This window comes from Danaus plexippus, chromosome 26 (assembly GCF_018135715.1).
Source record: "Danaus plexippus chromosome 26, MEX_DaPlex, whole genome shotgun sequence".
NCBI lineage: Eukaryota > Metazoa > Arthropoda > Insecta > Lepidoptera > Nymphalidae > Danaus > Danaus plexippus.
In genome coordinates this window covers 5,165,797-5,192,543 of record NC_083554.1, presented here as the reverse complement: position 1 = coordinate 5,192,543, position 26,747 = coordinate 5,165,797, and the positions used below count along the sequence as shown (strand labels likewise).

At 29.6% G+C, this 26,747-nt stretch overlaps 1 protein-coding gene across 1 annotated transcript; it reads right to left on the bottom strand.

Moving 5' to 3' along the window:
• Nucleotides 1-17,708: 17,708 nt before the first annotated feature.
• LOC116774409 (uncharacterized) lies at nucleotides 17,709-21,268 on the bottom strand. Its single transcript, XM_032667136.2, has 4 exons — nucleotides 21,161-21,268; nucleotides 20,872-20,947; nucleotides 18,490-18,594; nucleotides 17,709-18,006 (listed from the first exon to the last, which is right to left on the bottom strand). Exons 1-4 carry the CDS (start codon nucleotides 21,185-21,187, stop codon nucleotides 17,849-17,851), a joined length of 366 nt encoding a protein of 121 aa, XP_032523027.2. The 5' UTR covers nucleotides 21,188-21,268; the 3' UTR covers nucleotides 17,709-17,848.
• Between the last annotated feature and the right edge of the window lie 5,479 nt (nucleotides 21,269-26,747).

Here is a 26,747-nt window from a genome sequence, read left to right as displayed (position 1 = left end):
GCTAATGGAATGAGAGAGATAAGTCAATAGTAGTATTTTAAATTACGGTTAGTGCATCACTCTACAAATGTAGCGCATTCAAGACTAGCTTCATCGGTATAAGAGAGAATATCTCTTATATATAGAGCTGTCTCTGACAGCTTTTAATTTAATTATTATTACATAATCTATTTTAAAATTAATATAAGTTATTCCTTTCAAAATTATCTACCTGCGAAACAAAAATTGTATCAAAATCGGTCCAGCCGTTCTAGTGTAATACTATCATATATGTGAATAAAGCTGTGAGTTTGAAATTACAAACAGACACTTAAATTTTCGCGATCATTATACATGTTTAATTATAGGTCTACATCCGACTAATAACATTGATACCAAAATATATTTTCATACTTAATATATTAGTATATATGATCCAGTATTACATTTCAGTAAAACTTATACACAGCATCTTATACTGGGATTATAGATATTAGCTTTTTCATAAACTGTATCCATCATAAGCCATAAATGTTTGATACAAAACCGAATCTTCTAAAAGCGGACTGTACATCCCAAATACTGCTTTTAGCTTCGTTTGATAGACGTTATCTAAGTACTGCGCTGTGTAATGTAGCGTGGTATTAGTAGGTCGGTATTGGTTAGTTTTGAAGAAAATTAATTATTTGCGAATTGAAAGTGTGATATACTAAAAATAAGCATTATATTTTGTTTTTTTTTTATGACTAAGGGGGCAAACCTGTAGACGGCCTATTTGATGGAGGTTTTGCCATCGTCCATGGACATCCTCAACATAGTTTTGCGGATGCCTTGTCACCATAATTTGCGGAAAAGTGAAAGGGTAATAAGGAAAAGAGTAACCGGCTCTCTCACTCATCGTACAAAACGCAGCCGCATAAAATTACTTCACGCCGATTTGCTGTGAGAAAGTTGTACTTCCATGGTCGAGCCAGCCCACGTTCGAGCTGCAGTAATTTGACTACAGCGATGAAGGCTTTACCATTTACCAAATTATTGCATAAACAAGATCACTTTAATATCAGACAGCAATTTCTTTTCATTTAATTCGACAAAACAGTGCCTAATCACAATACTACGTGATGTTATATGGCCATAATATAACGTATGAATGTACTATCTCCGTAAAAGCTTATTCGTTCTTTATTTTATCACATCCAAATAGCAAGTGGAATTAAATTCAAACGCAGGCAAACTATTCCTATACTTTGTTGTGAGTATGAGGACGAACGAAGCGTAATCCGATTGTTCGATGGTGAAAAGAGATGTAGGAATCCTATGCACAATTTTTAAAAAGTAGCATATATGTCGGATTTATTACCACTTCATCGTTTTAGAACCTTGACGTCAGCACTGAAGTCACGAATGCCTCGAATGCTTGTCTTCAGGCTCTCAAGCTATTGAAGGTGACCTTAGACGGTTTGATGAATTCTTTATATTGAAGAAGTGCGATCCCTGCAATGGCTCGAGTGAGAATGTTTTTAATCTAGTTTCGACTTGTTTGTACCTGTTAGCCCTATTGGCTTTTACAGCGTCACCGGGAGGGACATATATACTATCCCAAGGCCCCGGGGAGATTCGAACTCGCGATTTCCTGTTTAATAGACAGGCGCTTTAGCCAACTACGTCACAGCGCCGTTTATCGGAGGAAATATTTTTAATCTGTCCCCTTACCTCTATTTATACCTACCAACACTCCTTGTTGTGGCAGCGCTTGTTCAGGAGGATACGCAGGTGGTTATGCGGGTGACTCCTGATAATTTCAACTACCCTCAATTATTGATTATTCCAATAATAGGAATTGCGCTATATATAAAATTCCAATATCCAGTTTCTTCCAGTTTCAATTATATTCTTCTTTCGATCTCTTTTGTATATAATTATTTACAGGTAATTTGTTCTCCAGATGTAAAATGTATTTCGAATTTAAGGAATAAATATAAACTTCATATTGATAATGTAAGAACTAATTATGGTAAAAAAAACAATACTGAGGGAGTACAGCTGTTCAACAAACTACCAGAAGAAATAAAACTATGTGATAGTATAGGGATGTTTAAAGTCAAACTAAAAAATCATTTAATAACCTCGCTATAGTAAATAAAGAAAGCCTTTTATATCCAATGGCCCAGATGTTAAAATTATTTTTTTTGCAAATGTATAGAAATGTTCATTGTATCTCATTGTAAGTGAATGTAAATTCTTATGAGAAATAAAGTTCTTCTTTTATACCTAAAACGATTTCAAAAATCTGGTAATGGCATGCAACACAGATAGTCCAAATACAAATTTTTGGAACCTGTCTGTAATTTTTAAGCCAGATTATTAAAATCTTTAAGTGTTGCTTCTCAAATATAACAATTTATCGTGAGTTCGGTAGCACTTGAAGTTCAAACATTCCGCTTAACCAAATCTCCTTAGTTTTAAGGAATACATTTGTTTTTCTATGAGCTTAAAACCATTTTTCCAGATGTTTTAAAACATCAAAATCTTTATTTCACACTGCTTATATTATCAGGAATCTATTTATGAATAAATTGAGTATGAGGTACTCGAAACCCTTCTGCCGCATGCGTGTATACCTGAGAGAAAGGGAAACAAGACTGAGTGGCGTCGTTACGCGTTACGTTACGAATCGGTTTACCCTCCCATAGGAAGTTATCTGTAAAATGGAGATAAAGCACTTCAAGTACATTATAATAAAACAACTCTTACCTGATCTGTTCGAATCCATCTCAATCCTTGCGAAATATCAAGGAGACAATCCATAAATAATGGATATTTCATTTTGTTTACTGAGATCGTTAATCAGCACAAAGAATGTTTGCTAGGTAAAGGGGATAAACGCTAGCTACTAGTGGATGTCTCTATCTATTTTAGCCACTGTTGGTTGAGAAGCTTTTGTTTAAAAAAAAAATACTTATAGCCGGATAGTTTTAAATAATCGACGTACAAGTATGTGCAACGATCGATGTAATGGCCTCCAACCGGGAAAATGTAATATCAATGGTTACGTTAAATAATCATTACATTCTAGACCCAATTGCGCATTCTTGTTGAAATATATTTTAAAATTCTATATATATATATATATATATATATATATATATATATATACATATATGGTTACCTAAATAAAAGAAAATATATATTTTTTGTCTGGTTACTGAATGGGTATTAAACATTCACACATTTTTTTTAATTTGCTCTTATTATAGCATTGATACGTTTTATATGTTTAACCTTGCGTTATATATGACCCAGGAGTACACATGACACTATTTATTTGACAATACTTATTATAAGTTATGAATTTATTAAAATCTAACTAAAAGGTGTTTTTAATTTGTAAATATTTTTATACAACTCAAAATCCGATTTACGAGTATATTTGTGAAAATTTTATGTATAGATAATTCAAATTAAATAAAAATGTGGCTAGAAATACACTAATTCACTCCTAGGAAATGATAAATTTTATATTATATGAAGTTAGTTAGAAAATTATCAATTTTTATTTAATATTTTTGTCAACAGAATCAGATTTGATTCAGTTATTTTATTGAGACTTCAACATTATTCTTAAAAAAGTGTAATGAATTATCATAGAACATTAAGAAAATGAATTGATAACAGCCAGTCACACGTTTCAACTAAAATAATTAACAAAACTTAAGATGAAGCAATGAATTTCAAACTTCGTCTCGCTATCGGCCACACGCCAAATTCAAAGGAGGCGGTAGATTTATTTTATTTTGTGTAGAAATTTACGGTCCTTTGGTCATTCGCTGGAACAATCTAAGGGTTAACAACTGTTTGGAAAGTAACTATCAATTAATAATAATAATATATATTACGTAGCAATTGTAAATGTTATCAATTAATTGTTATTCTGTATGACAAAATATATAATATGATATATATAAAGATATAGTCATTTATTTGTAAATATTAAATATTATTGATATTTGTCAGAAAATATTAGTGTCCATAGTCTCATGTAAAATGGAAAATTTGTACGAAAATCTTAAAATTTTTCTTGAAATTATGATAATGTAAATCCGCTAGTTTTTCATTTTATTTTAAGAATATGTTTCATACACATAAAGTTATATTATGAATAAAACAATGAAATCAAAGCTACGACTTATTGTATACTAAATACGAGTTAATGTATCGTTGTATCGACAACTGTTTTGCAAATAAAATTTGAAGCTATTATTATGGATTCATTTTAATATCAACTTTGTTTAACAAAATTACATTTGTATCAAGAATAGTAAAAAACTGAAAACGAAGACGCCCTTACCAACAGTCATCTCAATGTGATGGCATTTCAATAAACACATTATACAGTGATTTGCATCAGACAGACAGACGAATTTACATTACAAAACCTCTTAACTTAGAGAACTGTACACCGGCGACGTCTGCTATGAGACTTGTCCCCTGTTTATATTAAACATTGGAATATTTAAAATTCTCTTTAATATCAAACGTATTAAACAACGAATAGAAGACTTGTTTTTCCGACGAAGGTTAAAACAATTAAAAAATAATTTCAAATTATAATTTCCTTCTCAAATAAAACGAGACATCAATACTGTGATAATTGAAAATATTGATATTATTTACTTTGAAAATATACTTTTTCTGTTTTAATGAACTACTTTTTTCAACAAAACTACGTATATAAAACAGACTTTGATATTGTACTATGCATCCAACGGCTTCCCAAACAATCTATTATTACATATCACAATATTTGTTTAAAAATTTATAATAAAATTATAATATATACAATTTTTATTCTCATAATAACATGTTTCTAACGTGTAAACATTAAGGAGGTTCAAGTAATTTGCTTGTTCCGTAATAGTATTAAATATGCAACACGCGTCGAATAAAGCACAGTTTTCAGAACTCTCAACTTTCAGTTAAATCTTCTTTCAATATAGAGGAAATTCTGTATTGTTATATATTTTAGAAAGTTCATTAATCCTATAATGGCTTCCTTCTTCCTAAAATGATCTTATTAAAAATACTGAGAAATAGTTTTTGCAAAAAACAAGGTGTTTTCAGATAATTACAGCACTTAAAATTTTTGTTGAGCAAAATCGGTCTTGGTCTTTTTCTTGAATTTTTGCAAGACCAAGACTGGATGTATAAGATTTATGAAAAGAACAAGACCAAGCCTGCGAGACTTGCGTCTTGCAGTTAGAACTGAGTGTCGTTTCAAGGAGTAAGTGTAGAGTTCGGGGTATACGCTTAGGGTCATTATGAGACGCCAAGAACAATTTTTTTTGTAAAATTTGACTTATGCGAATTACGAATACTAGGTACCATAAACAAACGTACATTGCAAATGAAAATATCCATTAAAAGAAAAAAGAGTGCATATGAGTACTGATATAATATAAATGGCTATCAGTGTGTTTTCGTTGAAGAAGGAATTGACGCAGTCAGAATAAGTAAATAAAAAATATTACATTAAATATAGTAAGTATGATACTTAATTAAAATATCTAAATAATAAAAACAAAAAATAAACTATATCGAATATACGTAATCAAATTATATGTAGTATGTTAATGAGAAAATGTATATCAAAAGTTATAGTTTCAAAGGTTTAATTGCTTCCAAATCGGTTTCGTAAGTGTTCTGTAATAAAAATTTAACATCTAAACTAACAAGTCTACTATTAGTATCACATATACACTATAAGTTGTGTTATTTATACCAAGTACAAATGAAATTGACGAGGTTTGCAAATAACTAACTTGATCCTCCCGCATGTCCAGCAAAGTTTGTCACAAAATAAACGAAAGTGTTCATTTGGACCTATTCGTTAAACCATAGCTCGGGCAGGAACTAACTTAATAGATCATTGACTAACTAACTTAATAGAACATTCAACTAATTAAACCATTTACAAAACATGATAAGAATACGTTCAAATACATGTATACACACCCTTTGTCTTTCGGGAAAATTATAATTTATTATAACTAAAGATATATTAATAACTTAGTCATGCTCGGCAGTGTTTTCATTAGATTTTTTTTGCGAATTAATAGACTGAAATTCAAAAACAATATGAAGCTACAATACCCAATATCGGTCCCAATAAATCCTTAATACAACTTTTACTCAAACGCTTGACAGACGTTATCGAAGCAGTCCACTGTGGGAAAACGTCGTGTCATTTTAAAACGAATTTACCCCTGCCACAGTTAGTAAATGTGTTTAGATGGATTGACTTATCATATAAGGCGGTAAATATGTTTGTTTATATACAAGTTGACTTGAACATTATGATTGATTAATATATATCGCAGCTCGTTTAAAGCAAGATCGAGAAACAAGCCGATGTTGGAAAATTTATTAAGAAAATTTACTTTTCATTTTTAAATTTTCACTTTTAAACGTATAAATGTATGAATATATATTTTTTTATAGCTAAACTTATCAAAATATATTGTTATATGTTACAAGATACTTTTGAAAAATGTGCAGAATTAAGTTTAGTTTCAAACACTATATATCTGATTTTAAAATTGTTTTTGTATTTAATTTAAAAAATAAAATCGCATGCAAAACGCTTCTTTCATTATTATGATTCTCTATACTACATTTTTTTATATAGCCATATCTAAAATGGGTGGCTGAATCCCGATGTAAATAGTTCTGTGTCCTCCAAATGGAAATAGACAAACCCCACTCATGTAAATGTTTGAATAATCCGTTCATTGTTATTCTGATTTAATTAGTATTCCGTTGGTGATATTCCCCTTCATATTTTTTACTGTTTTAATAAAACTATTATAGGTAACATATAAACATTGATTTAATGTCGTTTTACATACATAGTAGCAATCAAAATTTATGGATTTACTCAAATAATCAAGAAGGTTATATATGAACATAACAATATAAATTTAATTATAACCTCTTTAATATCTTACTTAGTCAAAAAAAAATTACGTGAAAATTTATTTGATCGGGGCTATTTTGATCAAATTGAAAATCACGCAGTTATCATACCTATAAGAACGTTAACTAGAATGAACAGCAATTTTTTTATGGAATAAAACATCACGTTATAATAATTTTTTTAACTTTCTTGTGAATTTTTTAAGATGAATAAATCTATTTTATTGAAAGACATTAAAACGAATTGATATATTATCAACGAATGAGTTCATAATGAAAATTATTATTGCTTAGTGAACAAGTTCTATTAGAAAATTATTTAAACATTCTTTAAAATAAAAACAAAAAGCGACGAGTTATATTTAAATATGATAACTATTAAGTAAATAATAGCAATAATAACGTAACCATTAAGAAATTATAAATAAAAGAAACTGTAAAAAAAATTAATCTTACTACAGTTAATAAGATCTTGTTATTAAGTTTTTTATATTTCAAATATAATAGTTTTAATTCAATTGCATTATTATATTTGTTTATTCCTATTTATTACTTCAAAAATTTCATTAATGCAAAAGTTTTTTTCTAACATTTCAAGTCTCATTTCAATGTTTCACAAAGTTTTCAATATATCTACTACGTAAAATACGCTTTTAAAAGTAGAATTGCGGTTGTCGATGCCGATACTAATAGTAATTAATTTTCGCTCAGAATTTCAAAACGCAAAAATGTTTTAAAGAAACAATGTCTCTTACTCGCAGCTGTAATTTATTTATTTTTATTAAATATCTTTCCACAAGATTTCAAAAATAGTTATCTATCCGAATAGTATCTTTAACATGTATGATATCAAAAACAATTTTAAATATTCCAATGTTTAGTATATTATCTATAGAACCATATATAGTACATAATTACATCTCGTTTTATTTGGGAAGGAAATTATAATTTGAAATTATTTTTTAATTGTTTTAACCTTCGTCGGAAAAACAAGTCTTCTATTCGTTCTTTAATACGTTTGATATTAAAGACAATTTTAAATATTCCAATGTTTAATATATACAGGGGACAAGTCTCATAGCAGACGTCGCCGGTGTACAGTTCTCTAAGTTAAGAGGTTTTGTAATGTAAATTCGTCTGTCCGTCTCATGCAAATCACTGTATAATGTGTTTATTGAAATGCCATCACAATGAGATGACTGTTGGCGAGGGCGTCTTCGTTTTCAGTTTTTATTTATGAATATAAACAGGATATTTGTTTAATAATTTTTGTTATAAGATATATAATGATTATGATATGATTTTTATAATAATTTACTACCCTTGATAAAACAAAGAATAGGTTTTTTGATTATTATTTAAACATACCCAACAATGCAAGATTCTTATTTAGGTAAATATTATATCGTTAATTTATTTACTTCACAGTATAAGGTTTGAATGCCGGACGCTGTAACGTGATTTTTGGTTATGTAGGAAGAAACGGTTATATTTTTTGCATGTCTTGAGAGTTTTTGTGAAATGGGATTAGTTAATAGTGGTTTGTGTTCAGCTTTGGAACGATTCAATATAAAAAGCTTTGGTTGCTGACTACGCTTTGTGAGTACGGTGTTTGATAATCGGAGGGAAGTATTATATTACGTTATATTATAAAATAGTAAATTATTATGAATTAAAATCAAATACAACTCTTCTTTCAAACTAGTTATTTCTAAAAAAATCTTGATTAAATATTATTTTAATAGTATAATGAAAGGGCAGTAAACATTATTTGTCTTTAAGAATATTACTTTTATTAAACCTAATCGTAAACCAATTGAAGTACTATAAAAAAATATTGATCAGATCTTAACCGTTAATTCAGTTTACTTTAAATGAGTAGAACATGATTCTCTTGGTAAGTAATTATGTATATAAGTAATTTTTTTTCTTTGCCATTTGATATTTCGTTCTGAGCTGTATCTATTTGATATATTTCAGTGCAATCTCTCACTACCAATAGTTCCGTACGTATGAACCATGATATCTCATTACCTTAACATAATAAGTAACGTAAAAAAGATTATATCTTTTTATTTCTGTACAATAGCAGTGTAGTTTTTATAGTTATAAAATTTTCATCGGGACATTTCAAATACGTCCTAAATAGTCCTTTACTTCCAGCTGTTTGACAAACATTATCAGAGTGTACCGCTGGGGAAAGTGTCATATTGGAGTCCACTATTACGTTGCAATCGAATTTTGATACTTACTACATAATTAACTATTACGTGTCGGTAAATTTATGACCGTAAAATCATTTTAGTTTAAAGATCTAATTTTAAAATTCTATAGAATTAGTTTTGTACTGAAATTCTTTATATTGTTTTTAAATAAAATGTATATCTTTTTATATATAATGTGTTTGTATATTTTTTCTTTATTATATTTATTTCTTATTACCTTTAAATGATCTTAAATGCTTGAGATGTTGAAACAAGAATAATTAACTGAGTTTCATTTATACTGGAAATGGTCCTAAAATCTGGCGTCTACCGTGTCGGTACAAGTTTAGAGGTTTTCAAGAGGCCAATAGTCTCGCCCCACTGATGTTAATGTCAATGTTTCCTCACTGTTAGACCGCCTCAATGAATTAAGTGTTTTTGATATCTGCTTCGTGTAGTTGTGATGCTGTTTGTAAGGGAAAGTTGATGTGACGATTTATACCGTTATTTCGTGTACTGACCTCTCGTAATCTTTTGGTACTTGAAAAAAGTTACTTTTATAGTCCAAACTATAACATGCGTAAATAGAAGGTTGGCGACATCTTTATCGATATAAATATTTTGTAAACGATTTTTGTAATGTGTAAGAAAAGTTCGTGGGTATTAGTTGTTATTTTAAATTTTCCGTGACTCTATCGCATTTTTTTGGCAGTAATTTAAATTAATAATTTCAGTAATTACAAGTAACATTAAATATCAATAAAAGAGAAACAGTTTTTCAAACAGATGTACATACATAAAAATCCAGTATTTAGTTTAAATGATAAAATTACTTTAAAATTTTATGGAGTCTTATTCGTTTAAGAACAACTACACAAAACCTTGTCACATGTAATTCTTAATAAAATAAAATTTTTGTGCAATGTGTAGTGTAACGGGCAGACCTTTACAATATGGAGTTATAAATTAAAAATGCACAGGTAATTAATTATTATTAATGTAATTTGTAAAATATTTATCGGATTAATTTTTTAATTATTAATTATATGGAATAAAGGAAAAAGGTAAGTTACGGTATTTTACCCAATGTAAATAGGTACCCAATTTTAACCATACTTTTTAATTGGTACTGAAAATAAAATGTGTATTACAAAGATAAAAAAAGTTAATTTTACTTTCAATATCAAGTAATAAATACATACATTTTTCCGTATTATATATATATTTGTATAACAAAGTCAGTGAGTATAAGCCTCTATCGTTTAACTTTGTGAAGCACGAATGAGCACTTTATAACTCCTCATTTAGTTAATAGGTTTAGTTAGATACTTGAAGTCGTAGCGAGTGACCCCCCATACTTTTATAGACTTGCAAAACGTCTCTAGAATTTCGATGAAAATTTTTGATTAACCAAAACACATGTTATGATACACAATGTTAATAGATATTGTTACGTAATATACCCTGATATAGAGTCCCAAATGGTTTGACTATTGTGCTAGGTACATGTATGTAGCGAAAATCACTCAGCATGACAAACAGAATTATAGTGACATGCTTTTAAGATACACTTGCGAGGAATGATAGAGCAATTTGGTGACATATATTGTAATTTACTTAGTTTAAACCGATTTTTTTCTTTCAGTCATTCAGATTTCACATCTCGTCTGCCCGTAACGGTTACTGCAAAGTAGCCGAAACGTCGGTAGTATGTAGTTTTTGAAAATAATAAAATATATTTAGTCATTTTAAAAATATTAATTTCTTAATTTTTAAAAAGAGATACATTTTTTTTCTTAATAGTCATAGTTTTTTGTCGGTATCTATGATATTTTTAAATGATATTTTATTAAATAATCTAAATATCCTTGTATTTTTTTTATATTTTGTAATACATCAATATTATACATAAATATTATATTACGAATAACTTATATTTAATGTTGAAAGATTTTAAAGTCGAAGCTTTTAAAATTCTTAAAGTTCTGTGGGAGATTTCCGTCTTTTATACTCGTCGAGGCTTAGCAGAACTTGGAAATTGTTCTAGGAAGTAACCTTAGTATTCAGAGAAACATTTTCTAAGGTAATATACAAATAATTTTTTGTTCAGTAACCAAATGTTTAATAAATAGTTAAGCTTGTAAAGTTACTTGGTAGAATTTGTAAGGCTAGAAATTTTTTAATCCTTTTACGTCTATAAAAATTAAAAAAATATTATTTTTGTTACATTAATAATTATGGCACATGTCAAATTTCGTTTTAATACATTAACACTTATCAATACACTATAAACGACTTTGGATAATTTAAGACAGTAATAATAGTTTTTGAGTTACAGTGCTCTTCTACAGGCGTCTGATATCTATAATTGTCTCTACATTTTTCAGATATTCTGTAGAAACTCTATGAGTGATTGACTCTTTTTATTATCCAGAGATAGTGAAGATATGTAAGTTACTAAGGATTTGGCAATGGCAGAATACATGCAGCAATGATAAGTTTTTTGGACAAGGAGGGAAGTATCAGTAATTTATAGAGTTTTTCTGATTCCTACCACGGAATTAAATGTTAAAGATTATTTTAACTCAAGCATTTTCATTCTAATACTAATGTGTATTACAAAATGTACTCTACTACTTTTTAAAACTATCTTTACAAATTATTTACCGCTAAATCACAACTTCTATTGAATCTATTTATGTCAAAATCACTGCATATTCTTATCTACGTATTCAATCATCCTTCCTACGCTATGTGCTGACAATTTGATGGTATTAAATAGGCTGCTATTGAAATACCACGGACATGGTGAACTACAAGATAAAGCACATCTTGACTATAGAGGGACAATAGTGTTTGTCGATGGGTGCAATTACAATAATTCAGGGTACAACGCCTGACCTGTCTCTGTGAATCCATTAGCTATTACTCCTTTAGGGTTTGCAATCAAACAGACAGAAATTGCCATTTTAAAATATTTAATTTGAAATTTTTCACACCATTCAATATTTTCAATTGCGGTCTTATTTTTTTTTTATAATTTTATATATATTATAATATAACCAGCTATATAAAAAGTTAAATATTAAGTGTGTATGATTACACAATGTTTATTTTAATTAAATGCATAACGTAATTTGTTAAATTTATTTTAGTGTAGCAACCCTATTTTCTATCCTACCGTCCTGTAGAGTGACGAATGTGAGTCGAATACAGTTTACTGATTGTTTATCAAACAGCGATACTCATTAATTACTAGCGACGAGGAATACGTGTTTTAAATTCGTTTAGGAACACGGTTAACGGAACCGTTAAATTCGACTTCGTTTATACGGAATTATGTTTATCTTTTTCATTTTATACATATTAAAAGATTAATTGATCTTAGATATTTATGTAAATTCTTAATTTAGTGTCCATTATTTTGTTATTTTTGTGTTATTGATACTAAAAAAATTTAAATTTAAAAATAAAAGGATGTTATATTTTTTCGATGGCCCATTTATTCTGTACTTAAGTGCCTTTCATTCAAATATCAATTGATTTATTGCTTTCGATGCATAGTTTACGGTGATGTATTTTTAAAATTCAGTGTTATTATTATTTAGTTTTATGTATTATAAGATAAAAAAATAAAAAGATGGTGGCAGGTTTGTAATTAAATAAAAAACATTGTTTATAATGAGCGATTGTATGAAAACAGAACATCTTAGAAACATGTCAAGAAAAACTCCAACAAATTTTCTGCCTCTCATATAGACCTTATATGAATAAAATGGAATGGAGCGTGATTTAAGAGACGTGTACTACAGAAATCACTTAGCATATGACAAATAGTGTGAGAGTGACGAGCCTTTAAGGTACACGACAGTACACTTGGGCGTATGGAAAGCAGAATAAATTTTGATTTATTTGATTGGCTCTATAAAAAAGATATAGCATATTTTGTATCTGTGGTAATAGAATTTTTGTTGAAGAAATGCTTTGTGGTATTTGTATTACCGATTTAATAAAGCATTAGGCTCAACTCTTAACAAGTTCTTTATCTGAGTGATAATAATAGTTATGTATTATACATATATTATTATTATTCCTTTTTTTATTATACTTTAATACTCATTTTATAGACTATAAATTTACATCAAATAAACGCCATTAACATTTTTAAGGTTAAGATGAAAAATAAGAATTTAAAACAACAAATTGAATAATTTTCAAAATATTTTTTTCTGTCCGAATAAAAGTTTAATAAAAATATACAACACTTTTCATTATTTTCTTTATATTATATACTTATATGTTACGAAAAACAAAATGCTCTTACGTATTGCATTTGTCCTATTTAAATAATAGGTAATTATATATAAAACTCAATAAATTTCACTTGTGATATTTTGGTTATTTTATGTGGATTTGATTTTATAAAACAAAGTAAGTAACTAATCATTGTAGTATAAAGATATTTTAAGGAGGATATTCAAATTAAATAGTCATATACGCGTGTGTCCTGGACATAACACAGGAAGGATCATTTTTTTACATATGCAACTAGCATTTTCTACGATGATGGGATTGCCGCGTAGCATGTCATTAAACATGTTCTTAGTTTGTCTATTTTTTGAAAATGGAATCATTTTGTTTTTTGCTTCTTTTTATTTATTCAAATAGGAAAGAAAATATATAACAAGATACAATACTTACTTCAGGTAGATAATACGCTGTAGATTTCCATCGAAATAAACGGTAATGTATTTATATCGGGAGTGTTAAATTTTATATAAGAAATTATAGGAATGTTATAACATTTCTATATCATTGTATAATACAGATTTACTATTAAAATAAGGTTTAATTTTCAACATTAATTTTAATTTGATAATAGTAGTTGGTTTTTATTCGGCCTTCCGAACGTGGTTATAGTAATTTACTCGTTAACGGATAAGCTTAAAGCAAATTTTTATATGGTGTATTAAATATTATATTTAGATTATAAAAGAATAAATAATTACCACTATGATAGAATAACAGTTAAATCTTTTTTTTGACGAAACGCAGTCAATCAGAGGCTACTCCACTCCGATCTTCTGTGAGAGGGTGTTACTTGTCCGGTCGAGCCAGCCCATGTTCGAGCTGTTGTAAAGCTACCTGCTAGGCTCTAACACCTAAGAATCTTCGTCGCAGTTCTCTCTACATAGGTTGTAAGATGAGGTATTAACCAACTCTTAAAAATTAGCATATAACAAACTGTCTAAAATAGTTAAATAAAATTTAAAAGGTGTTTTTAATTTTTTGTATGATACTATTAAGAAATTTTTCTATCGAAGAATGTGTTATTTATTACAAGTAACTTGATTATTAGGACTCAGTAACGAAATAATATAACGGGAACCTATAAGTACGATACCGCTCTATACCCTATTATCTGTCTGTTAACAGTCTTTAAATAATGGACTTAGGTAGTTAAACTGTCGAAATTATAAAAAATTTTCTATTATTATTCCCGATAAAACAGACTTAAATAAATATATAATAGTCTCTCATACAAGAGACGTAATATTTATGTTTTCATAGATAGTATTACTCTTACTGTGTGAATTCGATTCAAACCTCTTCAGGTTTTTAATACCTTATTGTGGTGTCAAAGCTATATAGAGCTTAAGGGTTGGATGCATAAGACATAGGCATGAGGTTTTGAGATGCTTGTTGAATAGTAATATCAAAAGCTTTGACTAACAATATGCTATGTATTTTTTTATCTATTAAAAAATTACCATATGACTGCTATAAAAATAAATTCTTAAGGATGAATCATAATAGAATATTGAATTTATATAATTTTGATAGATAAATCATTTATTTACTTTAACTAAGGCATTTTGTTCGTTAAACATCAGACACAAAGAGTTCTAAAATAAACATGAAACTAAGGCCAGTTCAAAAGTTAGTTGACTACCCTCATGACCTAAAGTGACAAAAAGTTTGTAACAAAAGAAAGCAAACGAATGTATTTACTTTAAATAAGTGTTTGTTAATGGATAAGAGGTTTCTAAATTAATTAAAAAAGATTTAGCAAGAACACTGTTAAAGAACAAGCTCACTTATGACACATATGTGTGTATGTGTGTATGTGTGTATGTGTATCACCAGGTTTCCTTCACTTATCAAACAAATATACATTTTATCTTAGGTTCGAAAAGAGTCCGTTGAATTATGTAACTTTGTAACCCCTTAGGTAGTTCTAAAGAAGATAACTAAAATATGTTTATAACATTAAAAGCTACGTATAAAATTTATTGTTCACGAAGAAATCTGCTCAATTTCCGAGAATTTAACAAATTATCCCAAATTATTAAAAAAAAAAAACTATTGTACACTATCATATCATGAATTGAATCTTCTTGTGTTGCTATGTCAAAAATAATTTAAATTCTTGTACAAACAGATAACAACACGAGCAGCGTTCATTATTATAATCTGTTTGATTATAACAGTCTCGTAGATTATTGCAGATTCGCATTGCAATTAGAAGTGCGAAGCTGCGCCAAACCAAGTTTTTGTATGCATTATGCTGAAATGAAGCAAGCCTTCTTAGAAAATCTCTTACAGAATTAATAAAATAATGTATTAGAAATTTTATTTTTATTATCCTTGTGGATATATTGAGTAAAAATTATGAACATGTCAGATTGATAAGTACTTTTTATTATGAAGTGGATTTGGAATTAATAATTCCATATGTGTAGTACATAAAAAAAATTATAATATATATTTTTTATAAGGTTATTTTATATATCGTTCCGATTTGTACATTCATAATAACGTTCATACGCAATTATCTCAACAAACTGAGATTATCCGGCGGCTCATAGGGCGGGAGATCTTCATTATACGCAGAATTTTAATTACAAAAGGTTGGGAGTTAGAATTTGCTTTGCTAATTAAGAACAATTATAAGTGAAACAGGAGCTATTATTATCCAAAATCGCGTTATTATCTTCTCCATAACTAATGATAAATTCAAATTATATAATGATTATATTAATTTGAATTTTTTTTTTAAAAGGTCATTGAGAATAGAATTAGTTGGTGTATTATTGAACCGTAAAAATTTACTCGACTTAAAAGCTACCATATCGCTAACGACCACAGGCAGGCAACAATTATAAATAATATTGTTTTATTTCGTCACTCTGTCGACGTGGTTCAGGCCAATATTTGCCAAATTTTTCTGTATAACGAAGTGTACAATAAAGCAAAGTAAAGTAAAGTAAAGCTCTAAAACATTTTTTAGTTTATTAATAACGTAATTGATTTACAAGCAAGATTGTTTTTGTTCTCCAAATACTTTTTCTAATCCACATTTCTGTCAATGTTCTTATATTCGAATAGTAAATTTTCTTTTTTATTCAACACATTAGTTTTCGTATGTTTTACTTTCCTGGTTTTTGTGGTACATGTATCATTGTCAACCAACACTAATTAATGATGAACGCTGAATCCAAGAAAATGAATGTACAAGATTCCATCGAAATAAAAAGAAAGATCATGTAAAGACATCTAAGATTTTTCTAAACTATGCATAATAATATAATAAACTAAGCATTCGGTTTCGGTTCCTTTACAGCAACCGTGATCACGGGCAGATGAGATGAGAAGATGAGATCACGGTCGCTGTAAGCGAACCTAAACGTAAGGATAATGTAGTTACAAAATAATAAAAACGAATCGTATAAAAATAGTGTCCGAAAAGTTAGTTTCATTTAAGATCATGAGAAAATTTCAGACAATATTCTTAATTGTGATCTAATGGATCAGTTGTTGTAAACTGTTTGGCGTGTGTATAATAGATTTTTTTTAACCATTGAAAGGCGATAGAGTATTAGGCGTTGTACTCGATAGGTAGCACGCTTTGTTTTGTATGGAAAAAGTATGCAGTATTTATGTGTCCAGTACTTTTAAGGTGCAAACTATATTATATATGATTTTGGTACTCCGCTCGAGTAAGCCTTGAAACACAGGTCAACTTTTATATCACGAAACTATAAATTTATTAGAACGTTTGTTGGTTGCTGCATAATACCATTCACAGTAGACTAAGCAAAGCATATTATGTTGCGTTAATGAGCCTCCTCGTAATATAATAGGTTTCAGTGAACATTGTCGTATGCAATGTGTTGTTAAAAACTGAAAAAGTATGTCTCTGTTTATAAATGTATAGTGAATGAGAACAATGCAATTTTTTTGTAGTGTTGAATTTTTGAACTAAATTTTTTAATCTTTTTATATATATATTTTTTTTAGATTTAATGTTGTCGAAAAATTTTTGTAAATGAAATATATAAAATGTTTAGTGAAATAGACGATACAAATTATTTAAGTATTATGTATGTCGTTATAAAAAAAAGGAAATAAAAGTTTTATTTATTATTTTTTTATTTGTGGATGGTATATTAATTTTTCTACAAATTGTCATATTTTTTTAACGTACTGTTTAGCCTGAGGATATATAAATATCTAAACCAGTAGATATTTTGTACAAAGAATAATGGTATATTTAATTTTTTATCACATTATATGTGTTTATCTTTCATGAAACAAAACATAGTTTTACAATAGTAATGTGTTCAAAGCATTAATTTCTAAATTATATACACCACAAGGATGAGACGTAGAATAATATTATTCATTAATTTTTATCTTTTTCCAAATATCTGGAACCTTGAACTGCCAGTTCCTTTGCCGGCCAAGTCCATGATGGTGTCAAACGCATTTTTTGTGTAAATAGCATTTTGGATGAATGGAGTTTTTTTCATCAGATCTAAACCAGGAATTCCATGACTGGCTGCTACAGCTGTTTTTCAAATAGAATTAAATTGTTTGCTAAATTATTTAGTTAAAAAAATATCGGTCAATTTGCATGTTGAGTTACACAATTAATATTCAGATTCAATGTGTGTTTATATTATTTTATACGAAGGTTTAACTACACATTACTTTAACGTTAAAAATCAATTTCATATATTCTATAATTATATTGAAAAGTTAAAAACCACTTTAAGAACGTTCTTTTGAAAACCCAATCGATGGCACCACCATCATCGCTTAGTCTTAATATGATAGTTAAATATATAGAGTGCTGAATAGAGTAAATCGAGCCAGGACACAGTGGCTTAGTGGTTAAAGTTACTGCAACTGCAATATTCCGGAGGTTGCACGTTTAAATCCTGCTCGCCTAAATGAATTATTATTCTTTATTTGAATTCAAGGTTATGAATAATTACTACTAGTCTTGCTCTTTTATTCTTATTTTTTAAAAATAGTTTTTTTTACTTACTTAATACTTTAAACGGCGTCAAACGTAATGCATTTGTAATGTGGTTTTCAAATCCATTTACTTTCCTTGTGTTTTCGAAAATCTTTGTATTTTCTTCGAAGGTACCTAATAAAGGTTATATACATATATATGTGTATTTTGTATAATAACTTTGAAACACTTTACAACTCAAAAAATACTATGATACGAAACCTCTTAGCAATCAATGGATTTATCGTGTGGGTGCCGGGTTCATCGCGTTGCAGGGAGAGGAGCTTCAATAGTGCCTGGTACTTGCGACCCAGGTGTAGGTTTAAGGAGCCCTATCTAACGCGGGTTTAAAGGCTCACCTCCACCGTCCAAGCTCCTCTCTCTACCTAACCAAATTTAAAAAGAACCTACTAGGGCTGCCTTCGAAGTACATTCCAAGAATGAACTGATATTAGTTCTGGACAGAACCAAGTCTTTTAGTAGGTTGTAGAGAGATTTTGCCGTTATACCTCTCGCTCCCACTTCTACCGCATACCAATCCACGACGAACCTATTTTAAGTGAGTTCGTTTGTGAGCTCGTAATATTTATTGACCTTGATGCCATAGTCTATGGGGATGTTGGTTTCCCAAGGAACCGCGAGCTCTAATATTACAACGCGCTTTAAAATTCGCAAATACATATATATATATATATATCTGGTCTGGAGGTTGACACAGAAATATACTCTGGGATTTTGTATTGTTTCTCATACGTATCCATCATTATAGTCTAATCCGAAGACGCTTTGAGGGTAGAGTAAGGCTTGAAGTTTGATTTTGTAGTCCTAGTGGCTTGTCTCACAAAACCTACTGATGGCTAGTTTGTGGTTAATCCCCTTTGCGCTCTGGCTACGAAAACACTAACCGCTTCACGTATGATTTTCAGAACCCTATCATGACGACGCGAGTATTGACCGCTATCCAGGAGTACCTTACATCACACCAGCAAAATCTTAACAGTTCCAACTGTCTTTCCACAGATATAGTAAGTTTTTTTGGTACCTTTACCCCATTTTACTAAATAACTCTGATCTGGTAGAGTCATTTGGAACGCAATGAGATAAAATTTTAGCAATGCTGGCGACCAATCACAAATTAAGGTGCGCCATTTTAGTGCTAATGAGATGCAAAAATCTTCTATGTCTAACCACACGTTTTGCATCTCTGAACTCATTGCATGGATCTTATATTTATCATTCTCATTTTGCCGAATAAAAGACTTCAATATATCCGTATCTTGGGCCTTCTTACTTGATCCTAACCCTACTCTTTTACTTCATGCTCCTATCATAAACTGCTTATGGAATTGAAGTCTTGACTTTAGCTCTCGGGCATCTTTGTCTTTTGGGAGCGATGTAACGATTTCATAATGGGATTTTCGCAGAATATATATCTTGGAAACTCTAAGGTGTTTATAGAGCTCCGATAGCCTTTTTAGACTTATCAGAAAACTATACTTATTGCGATCCCTGAATTAAGTTGATGAATCAGCCGTTAGCACGACCCCGAGCCACAACTTCAACATCTTTATGACGCCTGCATCTAATTTTGACAAAAGGATTTTATTAAAATCATAGACCAGGAAAGGCCAATTTAAACGTGAAGTTAGGTAATTATCGTAGATTCAAGTTTTTTTTTACGTTACTGCTCTGACCTCGTTAAAATCGCTCAAAAAGCTATCTACTATTCCTTCTAAAGATGGAGTACGACCTATATTATCAATCTTACGACTGAGAAATTTAAATGGTGCATTTTCCATGACCGTAGAAACGCATTGACGGCTTAACGGTAATCCCGGTTCGTATGAAGTTTATTTTGTATTCCGCCTACCGAGACACAGAAAAGTGACATTTATTTGGTTTTGTCCTCAATCAAACCGTCCACTCACAGAATTTATCCACTTCATCCAATAGCACCTGACAGTGTTTGGGGTTACGTGTCAGTATTGTAAGATCGTCAGCGAAGGCTAAAACGGATTCTGTGTATTTATTATTGAACTTGAACCGAAACCCCCTTTTTTTCTCATTTCTGATTATTTTATCTACTAATATATTAATTACAATATTAAATACTTTAGGAGATAAACAACAACCTTGAAACAGTCCTACATTGTTACTCAAAGTTTTTGAATGGCCTTCTTTAGTTATTATAGAAAACTTTAATTTTGAGTAATATGACGCGATCATATCACTAACTAGGGGTAGAGAGTTGTGCCATCTCAGCGCGAATAGTATTTATTCATATTCATTCATGTACACTATTACATCTTAATGTATGTAATGGCAAAAAAATGAAAAATCACTCGTCGGACCTAAAACTTTGCCTGTGACTGTAACCACTTAGGTAGAAAGTAATTTAAAGTAAGCACTTACCGTCTTTAGGATTCATCATTTCACCTCCATCAATATGTTCTGTTTCATTATTATTACTTCCCATTACATAGTGTACCTGTGAAATATATTATGATTACATAATTGTTTAGGTGAAAATGTCTTGCTGTTCGAATATATGGCAATTTTTTTTTCCATTATTTTAATATCGAGTGTTAGTTACAATTCAGCAAAAAGTATAAATAAAAGGGACAATATTATTTTTTATTTGGTTGGAAGACGCGTACACTTCTGTATACTCATTATTTATAATTCTTAGCTAAAATCTTACCAAAAGAAAACAAGTAAAAATTAGCATAGCAGCTAATGTATCGGCAAAATTTATAAACGATGTCGAAAAAGACTTTCCAGAAAGATTATAAACACAATACTAAAAATAATTTCATCCTTTATATAATGAAAATTTCGTGTTACAAAACGTTCCAGTCCATTAAACTTATTATATCAAGTAATATGAAATTATACACGGCAGAAAAATACCTAAAACAAATCTTATATTTTAAATCTCTCGGTCACATTCATGTTTCAGAAGGGTCAACATTTATTTTACTCAAAGACAGTTCGACAGCGGGATGTGACGTCGACTATTTTTCAACCAGGAAAACTTTTATATCAGAAGGTCGAATGAAAAATCTTGTTAATTCTTACTAAATTTCTATATACATTCAACAATTTAAATGTTTGTGCATCGAAAGTATAAAACACAATATGTAATTTATATAGCATGAATGGAGTTTTTTCCCTCGCGAAATGTAAATTAAATGATGAATAGATTTCCAGTCGAATGCGCTCGACGCGAAAACAAAATAAGCAACCGATAGCCCATTATTTTGTAATATATTTCGTTTTGGTTTTCTGTTGTTTTGTTATCTGTATTTCTTTTATTCTAGCCAAATGGTTGTTTTGACGGGATTTTTTACTCATATTTAACGTTCACTAACATTTACCTCTCATGTAGACATTTTTTAAAGATACTTTTTTATATTGTTTTTATTTAGACACCTCTGAGTAACGGTTAAGGAAAACATTTTGAGAGAACTAGGACTTGTAATTTAAAATTATAAGTTTGAAATCGCCAATCCGCCTTGAGCAAGCGTGGTGATTAATGCTCTAACACTCTCCATGTGAACAGAGGCCTTTGTTCAGCAGTGGGCTCCGACAGGCTTATAATGGTTATGACGATGTTTGTATGTTTCTATATCAGAATATATACTAGAAAATTCTCCAATGTACCCAATTGATTTATTTACTGACACCAAAAAAAAGCAATAACATATGATCTTGGAACTTTCAACTTCGCAACGAATGGAATTAATTATGCGAATCTTATTTCCCGATACAACATTATTATACAATGCCGTAAATATTATCGTAATATTAATATCAAAAACACGGTCGTTATTACAATAGCTGTTATAAGTTATATTTTATGGTATGCCCGGTAATAGGAATGCCGTCCGCACCCATATCAGTAGAAGTGTCAACGAAATATAATCCTTGAATAAGGTGTTTTTACTTTCGCACCTGGTACGGAGAATTATGTTAAATTTTACATCCTAATCTATTTAACTTTGTTCATGTTTTTCGATCTTAATCCAATGTATTTTGAACATTTACAATGAATTTATTTTGATTTCATTTGAAGTGAATCACCAAGATTTACTTCATTTATTATCATTAATTAAGGACTTACGTAGAGATATGAAAAAACATATATTCAATTATTAAATAAAAAATATAATTTAATCTCCTAATAGGAAAGTATATCAACGCTGTATAATAAAAACTCATATCATTTTAGAAACAATAAAACAGAGACAGTTGTACGTTTTATTACAGTGGGACATACTTAAAAGAGACAGGATATCTACTCGCAGAAAGAAAGACTGCCTGTTTGGAGACAACACGAAAGAGGCGTGCCGATGACTCGGTAAGTTTAGAGCAATTTATTTGTACTGAAAGCTAAAGAGAAGGTCTATAGTTTTGGTATGTGATAAAACGTTAAAAACGATCCACAAAAAAGGTATTTAACAATTCGATTTGTATGTATGTATGTATATATATACTTAAAGTTACAGCATAGTTGTCTGTTCTGGCTTATGAGAAGAATATAACTATTATTCAAGCTGTAAAATGTAAGATTTAAGAGAAGTAAAGAAACTTTAAACAGTTCATTGGTCTTGATATGAGAGTTTTATTTATGTCATATCATATTAATGGAAAATCAATTATTAGGATTGAAACCGTTGTATTAACTTATAAAAAATTGTCTGTGTAAACAGTATAATACATATATATGTATATATACATTGAATTTAATTCATCATCTTTACGAATACAAAAAATGTGGAAAAAAAAACCGACCTGCGGCTAACAAGCCCGGGGAAAATACAATGTTTTAGACTTAAATTAAATATTATATAAAGCTCTAGTTGGATGTAAAACTCTTAAACTGAATATAGTAAATTATTTAGTTATGAATATTGTCTGAACAAAATTGATATGACATTTTTATTATCTGATAATAATAACGCGTCTATTATATTTTTTTATATTGTTAATTAAAGACTGTAATATATGTTATATGCCTTATATATATTATATACCTCAAAAAATTAATTACATTTTTAGATATTCAGTTCATAAGTATGTTCAATTGTATCCAGAAATCGCAGTACGAGATAAACTATGTAGTGTAAGAGTTTCAGTGTACTGGGAAACTATTGTTCTTGAATATTGTTAATGCTTAATAGACTCCTAAGCTGTTTGGAAACTTGCTGCCAGCCGAGATAATCTGAGTGTGACTGTAGTTTTGTGCTATCATTACGTTTACATTTAGTAGACAGTAAATAAATCTATTAATAGAATATTGTCCATTTAGCTATATATGAGATGTATTAGATTATTTTAAATAAACATCACCATACATCCTACACTAATGCCAGATGTATTAGTGTTAATGGATTGTAATAAAAATCTCTGTGTAGTTTAATTATAGCTAGAAATGTTCACAACTGTTAATACTATAAGTTTCATGATATAGCTTCTTATCAGATTACTTGGAATGTTTGTACAGAGCACGGGCATTGGTAATGAATATTATTATGTATTATTAATATTTATATAATTACTACTGGTTTACATGTTAGTTATGTTATATCTGTACTTACATTATATGATTACTACAAAGTACATATACATTTATAAATATTATTATATTTTATATACAACACTTTTTTTATTCCAGAACATTATCGAAATGATGTTAGCAATTAGTATTTTCATTGATATATGTAAAAAACTTTTTGTTTTATATATTGTATATATATGAAAAATACAGAATTTTTTTTTTACAATTATAAGTCACTAATAAATTTATTATATTTGTGGATATTTAAAAAAGACAGTAAGTCTTCATACTGAGCGTACACTAGGAGAGGAAACGAAACTAATTAACAAGTTGGAACGGCCTGTAGAGAGATTTCGTTAGTCGAACAGCTATTTTTGCCAACTTTGTAGCAACTAGTTATTTATATAAGGGATCACGTGGCTACCATTAAGCTTATGGACTTCTGAAGAAGGAGTTTGGGCATCTCGAACTAATAGCTGTATGACGTCTGAACGTATGAATTAAATTTAAATACATAGTTATTGTTTTGAGATATGGCTTTAATAGATATATATAGTATAGATATTATCCATATCTATTCAAATTACTGTTCAAAACTTCTCAAAAACTTTTTTAACTCTATTACCAGACTATAGAACTGTATAAAACGAATACATATTTAATTATCATAAGACCTATCAAAAGGCTCAGTGATAATTAAAAATTAACGTTAACAACCAAAATATTGAATCTAAACATTAAATAGTAAATATATTTGTGTAAATCTATATTATTTTAAATGAATCATAATGTAAAATATGTCCTGACTACAAAGGTTTCATATATTTAAGGGATACGTTCATAAAAGACTAAGGCTATATGATAGAAATTTAAAAAAAACTAAGACCCGAAATAAGAAATCGTTTTACCCACAACATTGGTAACATATCGCTATGTATCTATCAATAAGAAAAATATTAGTTTTTACCTTAAACACTTTATGTAATAATAGTAAGCTAGCTTCTATTCGAAGATTTCTGCCATTACAAACGTTAAGCTAGACGGCAGACGGAAAATTTTCATAACACCTATATATAATATATAATACTTTGGAGTTCTGTCGGTCTCGTACGCGTACAAGCGTTAAATGAATCAACTTTTATAAGTTAAGGTTCCGTAGACGCGATTTAATAACGACTTTGAGGTTTGCGAGTGATGAACAACGTCCTTACTTTTAATGACTTTCCGCTAATATTCAGGTTTGCTTCAGAACCGAAAAAAGTTTCAAACTTAATTTTGAGCACTGATTAAGAATAAAGAAAACATATATTTTTAGTTAAAAATATGTTCATTAAGTACATTTTTAAGAGTGCACATAGAAAGGCTTTGTAAATGAAACTACCTAATTGAAAACATTTTTCGGACGTAAAACAATGCACACATAACAACAAGCACGTAAGAGGGCACCACTCATACTTTTAGTCATTTGCATATTACAAGAGTAACGAGTTAAAGGATGCCGGACAAAGAGATAATATATTTAATTTCACGTCTAGTATACGAGTACATGCATAGTTTGTTGTCGAACACGACAAAGCATATCAACATGCTGATTGTCATCCACGGTTGCATATCTCCAGTAATGTTTAAAAATGATTCAAGTCAATAAACAAAGTGATCAATTGTGTTTATAAACAAATGCTTAGCTATAACTTGGCGAGACGTTTACATTTATGTGTGGGCTATTGTATCATGTGTAGAACAGTCAAGGTCGTACTGGTAGGCATGTATTGCGCCTTATTTTTACACTGTTTAAATTATATTATACTTAATGAAAAACATGATATTGTAGACATACATTACATTGTAAGAACACCTGGTGCTTTGAAGAGGATGATGCGTGAAATTAAAAAACGCAAAAATAATACGACTATATTTTCCGTGAATTTTAAAAGACCTGTCAGATTTCCAACAGATTTGAAGTTCATACTTAAATGGAACGATGTGTTTTCTCATCCAAATGAAGAGTACAGTTACGGACAAAGGGCCTTCATTGATAACAACTGTTCGTACTACAATTGTTTTATCACTAATTCTCAACATTTTCTACTGGACATAAGACATTTCGATGCTATAATTTTTGACGTCGACAGTGAGTGGGATAAACATCCACATTTTAGATCACCGCATCAAACTTACATATTCACTGCTCTAGATCATGGGAATAATGGTGAAATTTGTCTATCACATAACTATGACAACTACTTTAACCTAACTTGGACATATAGGTTAAATTCAGACGTTATTAGAACGCCTTTCCAGATCATAGATAAATATGGTACCGTTATAGGCCCTAAGACAAATATGACTTGGATTGATCCAATGATGCCTACATCAGAAGATGTCAAAATGATAATTAAAAAAAAAAAGAAGGCAGTGGCCTGGTTTTTGACTGATTGTAACACAAAAAATTCTAAAACAATAGGAACGTTAGCTAGTTACGTAGAGACATTATTAAATAAACGGAATCTTACTTTGGACGTGTACGGCTGGTGCGGTAACTTGAGGTGTCCTAAGAACAGAATAGAGGAATGTCTTGTCCTGCTAAAAAAAGATTACTATTTTTACTTTGCGTTTGAGTTGGTATCGAAGGAGGATTATGTGACGGAAGAGATTCTGGAACCATTGCAGAATTACGCTGTTCCTATCGTGTACGGTGGTGCTAATTATTCCAGGTCTGAGATTATCA

Bases quoted from the DNA above. Each gene is read 5' to 3' on its own strand.
- LOC116774409 (XM_032667136.2), bottom strand. From the start codon at position 21,187: ATGCTAATTTTTACTTGTTTTCTTTTG. The intron at 20,948-21,160 runs GTAAGATTTTAG...TATATTTCACAG, and splicing joins TTTTTACTTGTTTTCTTTTG to GTACACTATGTAATGGGAAG. The intron at 18,595-20,871 runs GTAAGTGCTTAC...AACCTTTATTAG, and splicing joins AATGATGAATCCTAAAGACG to GTACCTTCGAAGAAAATACA.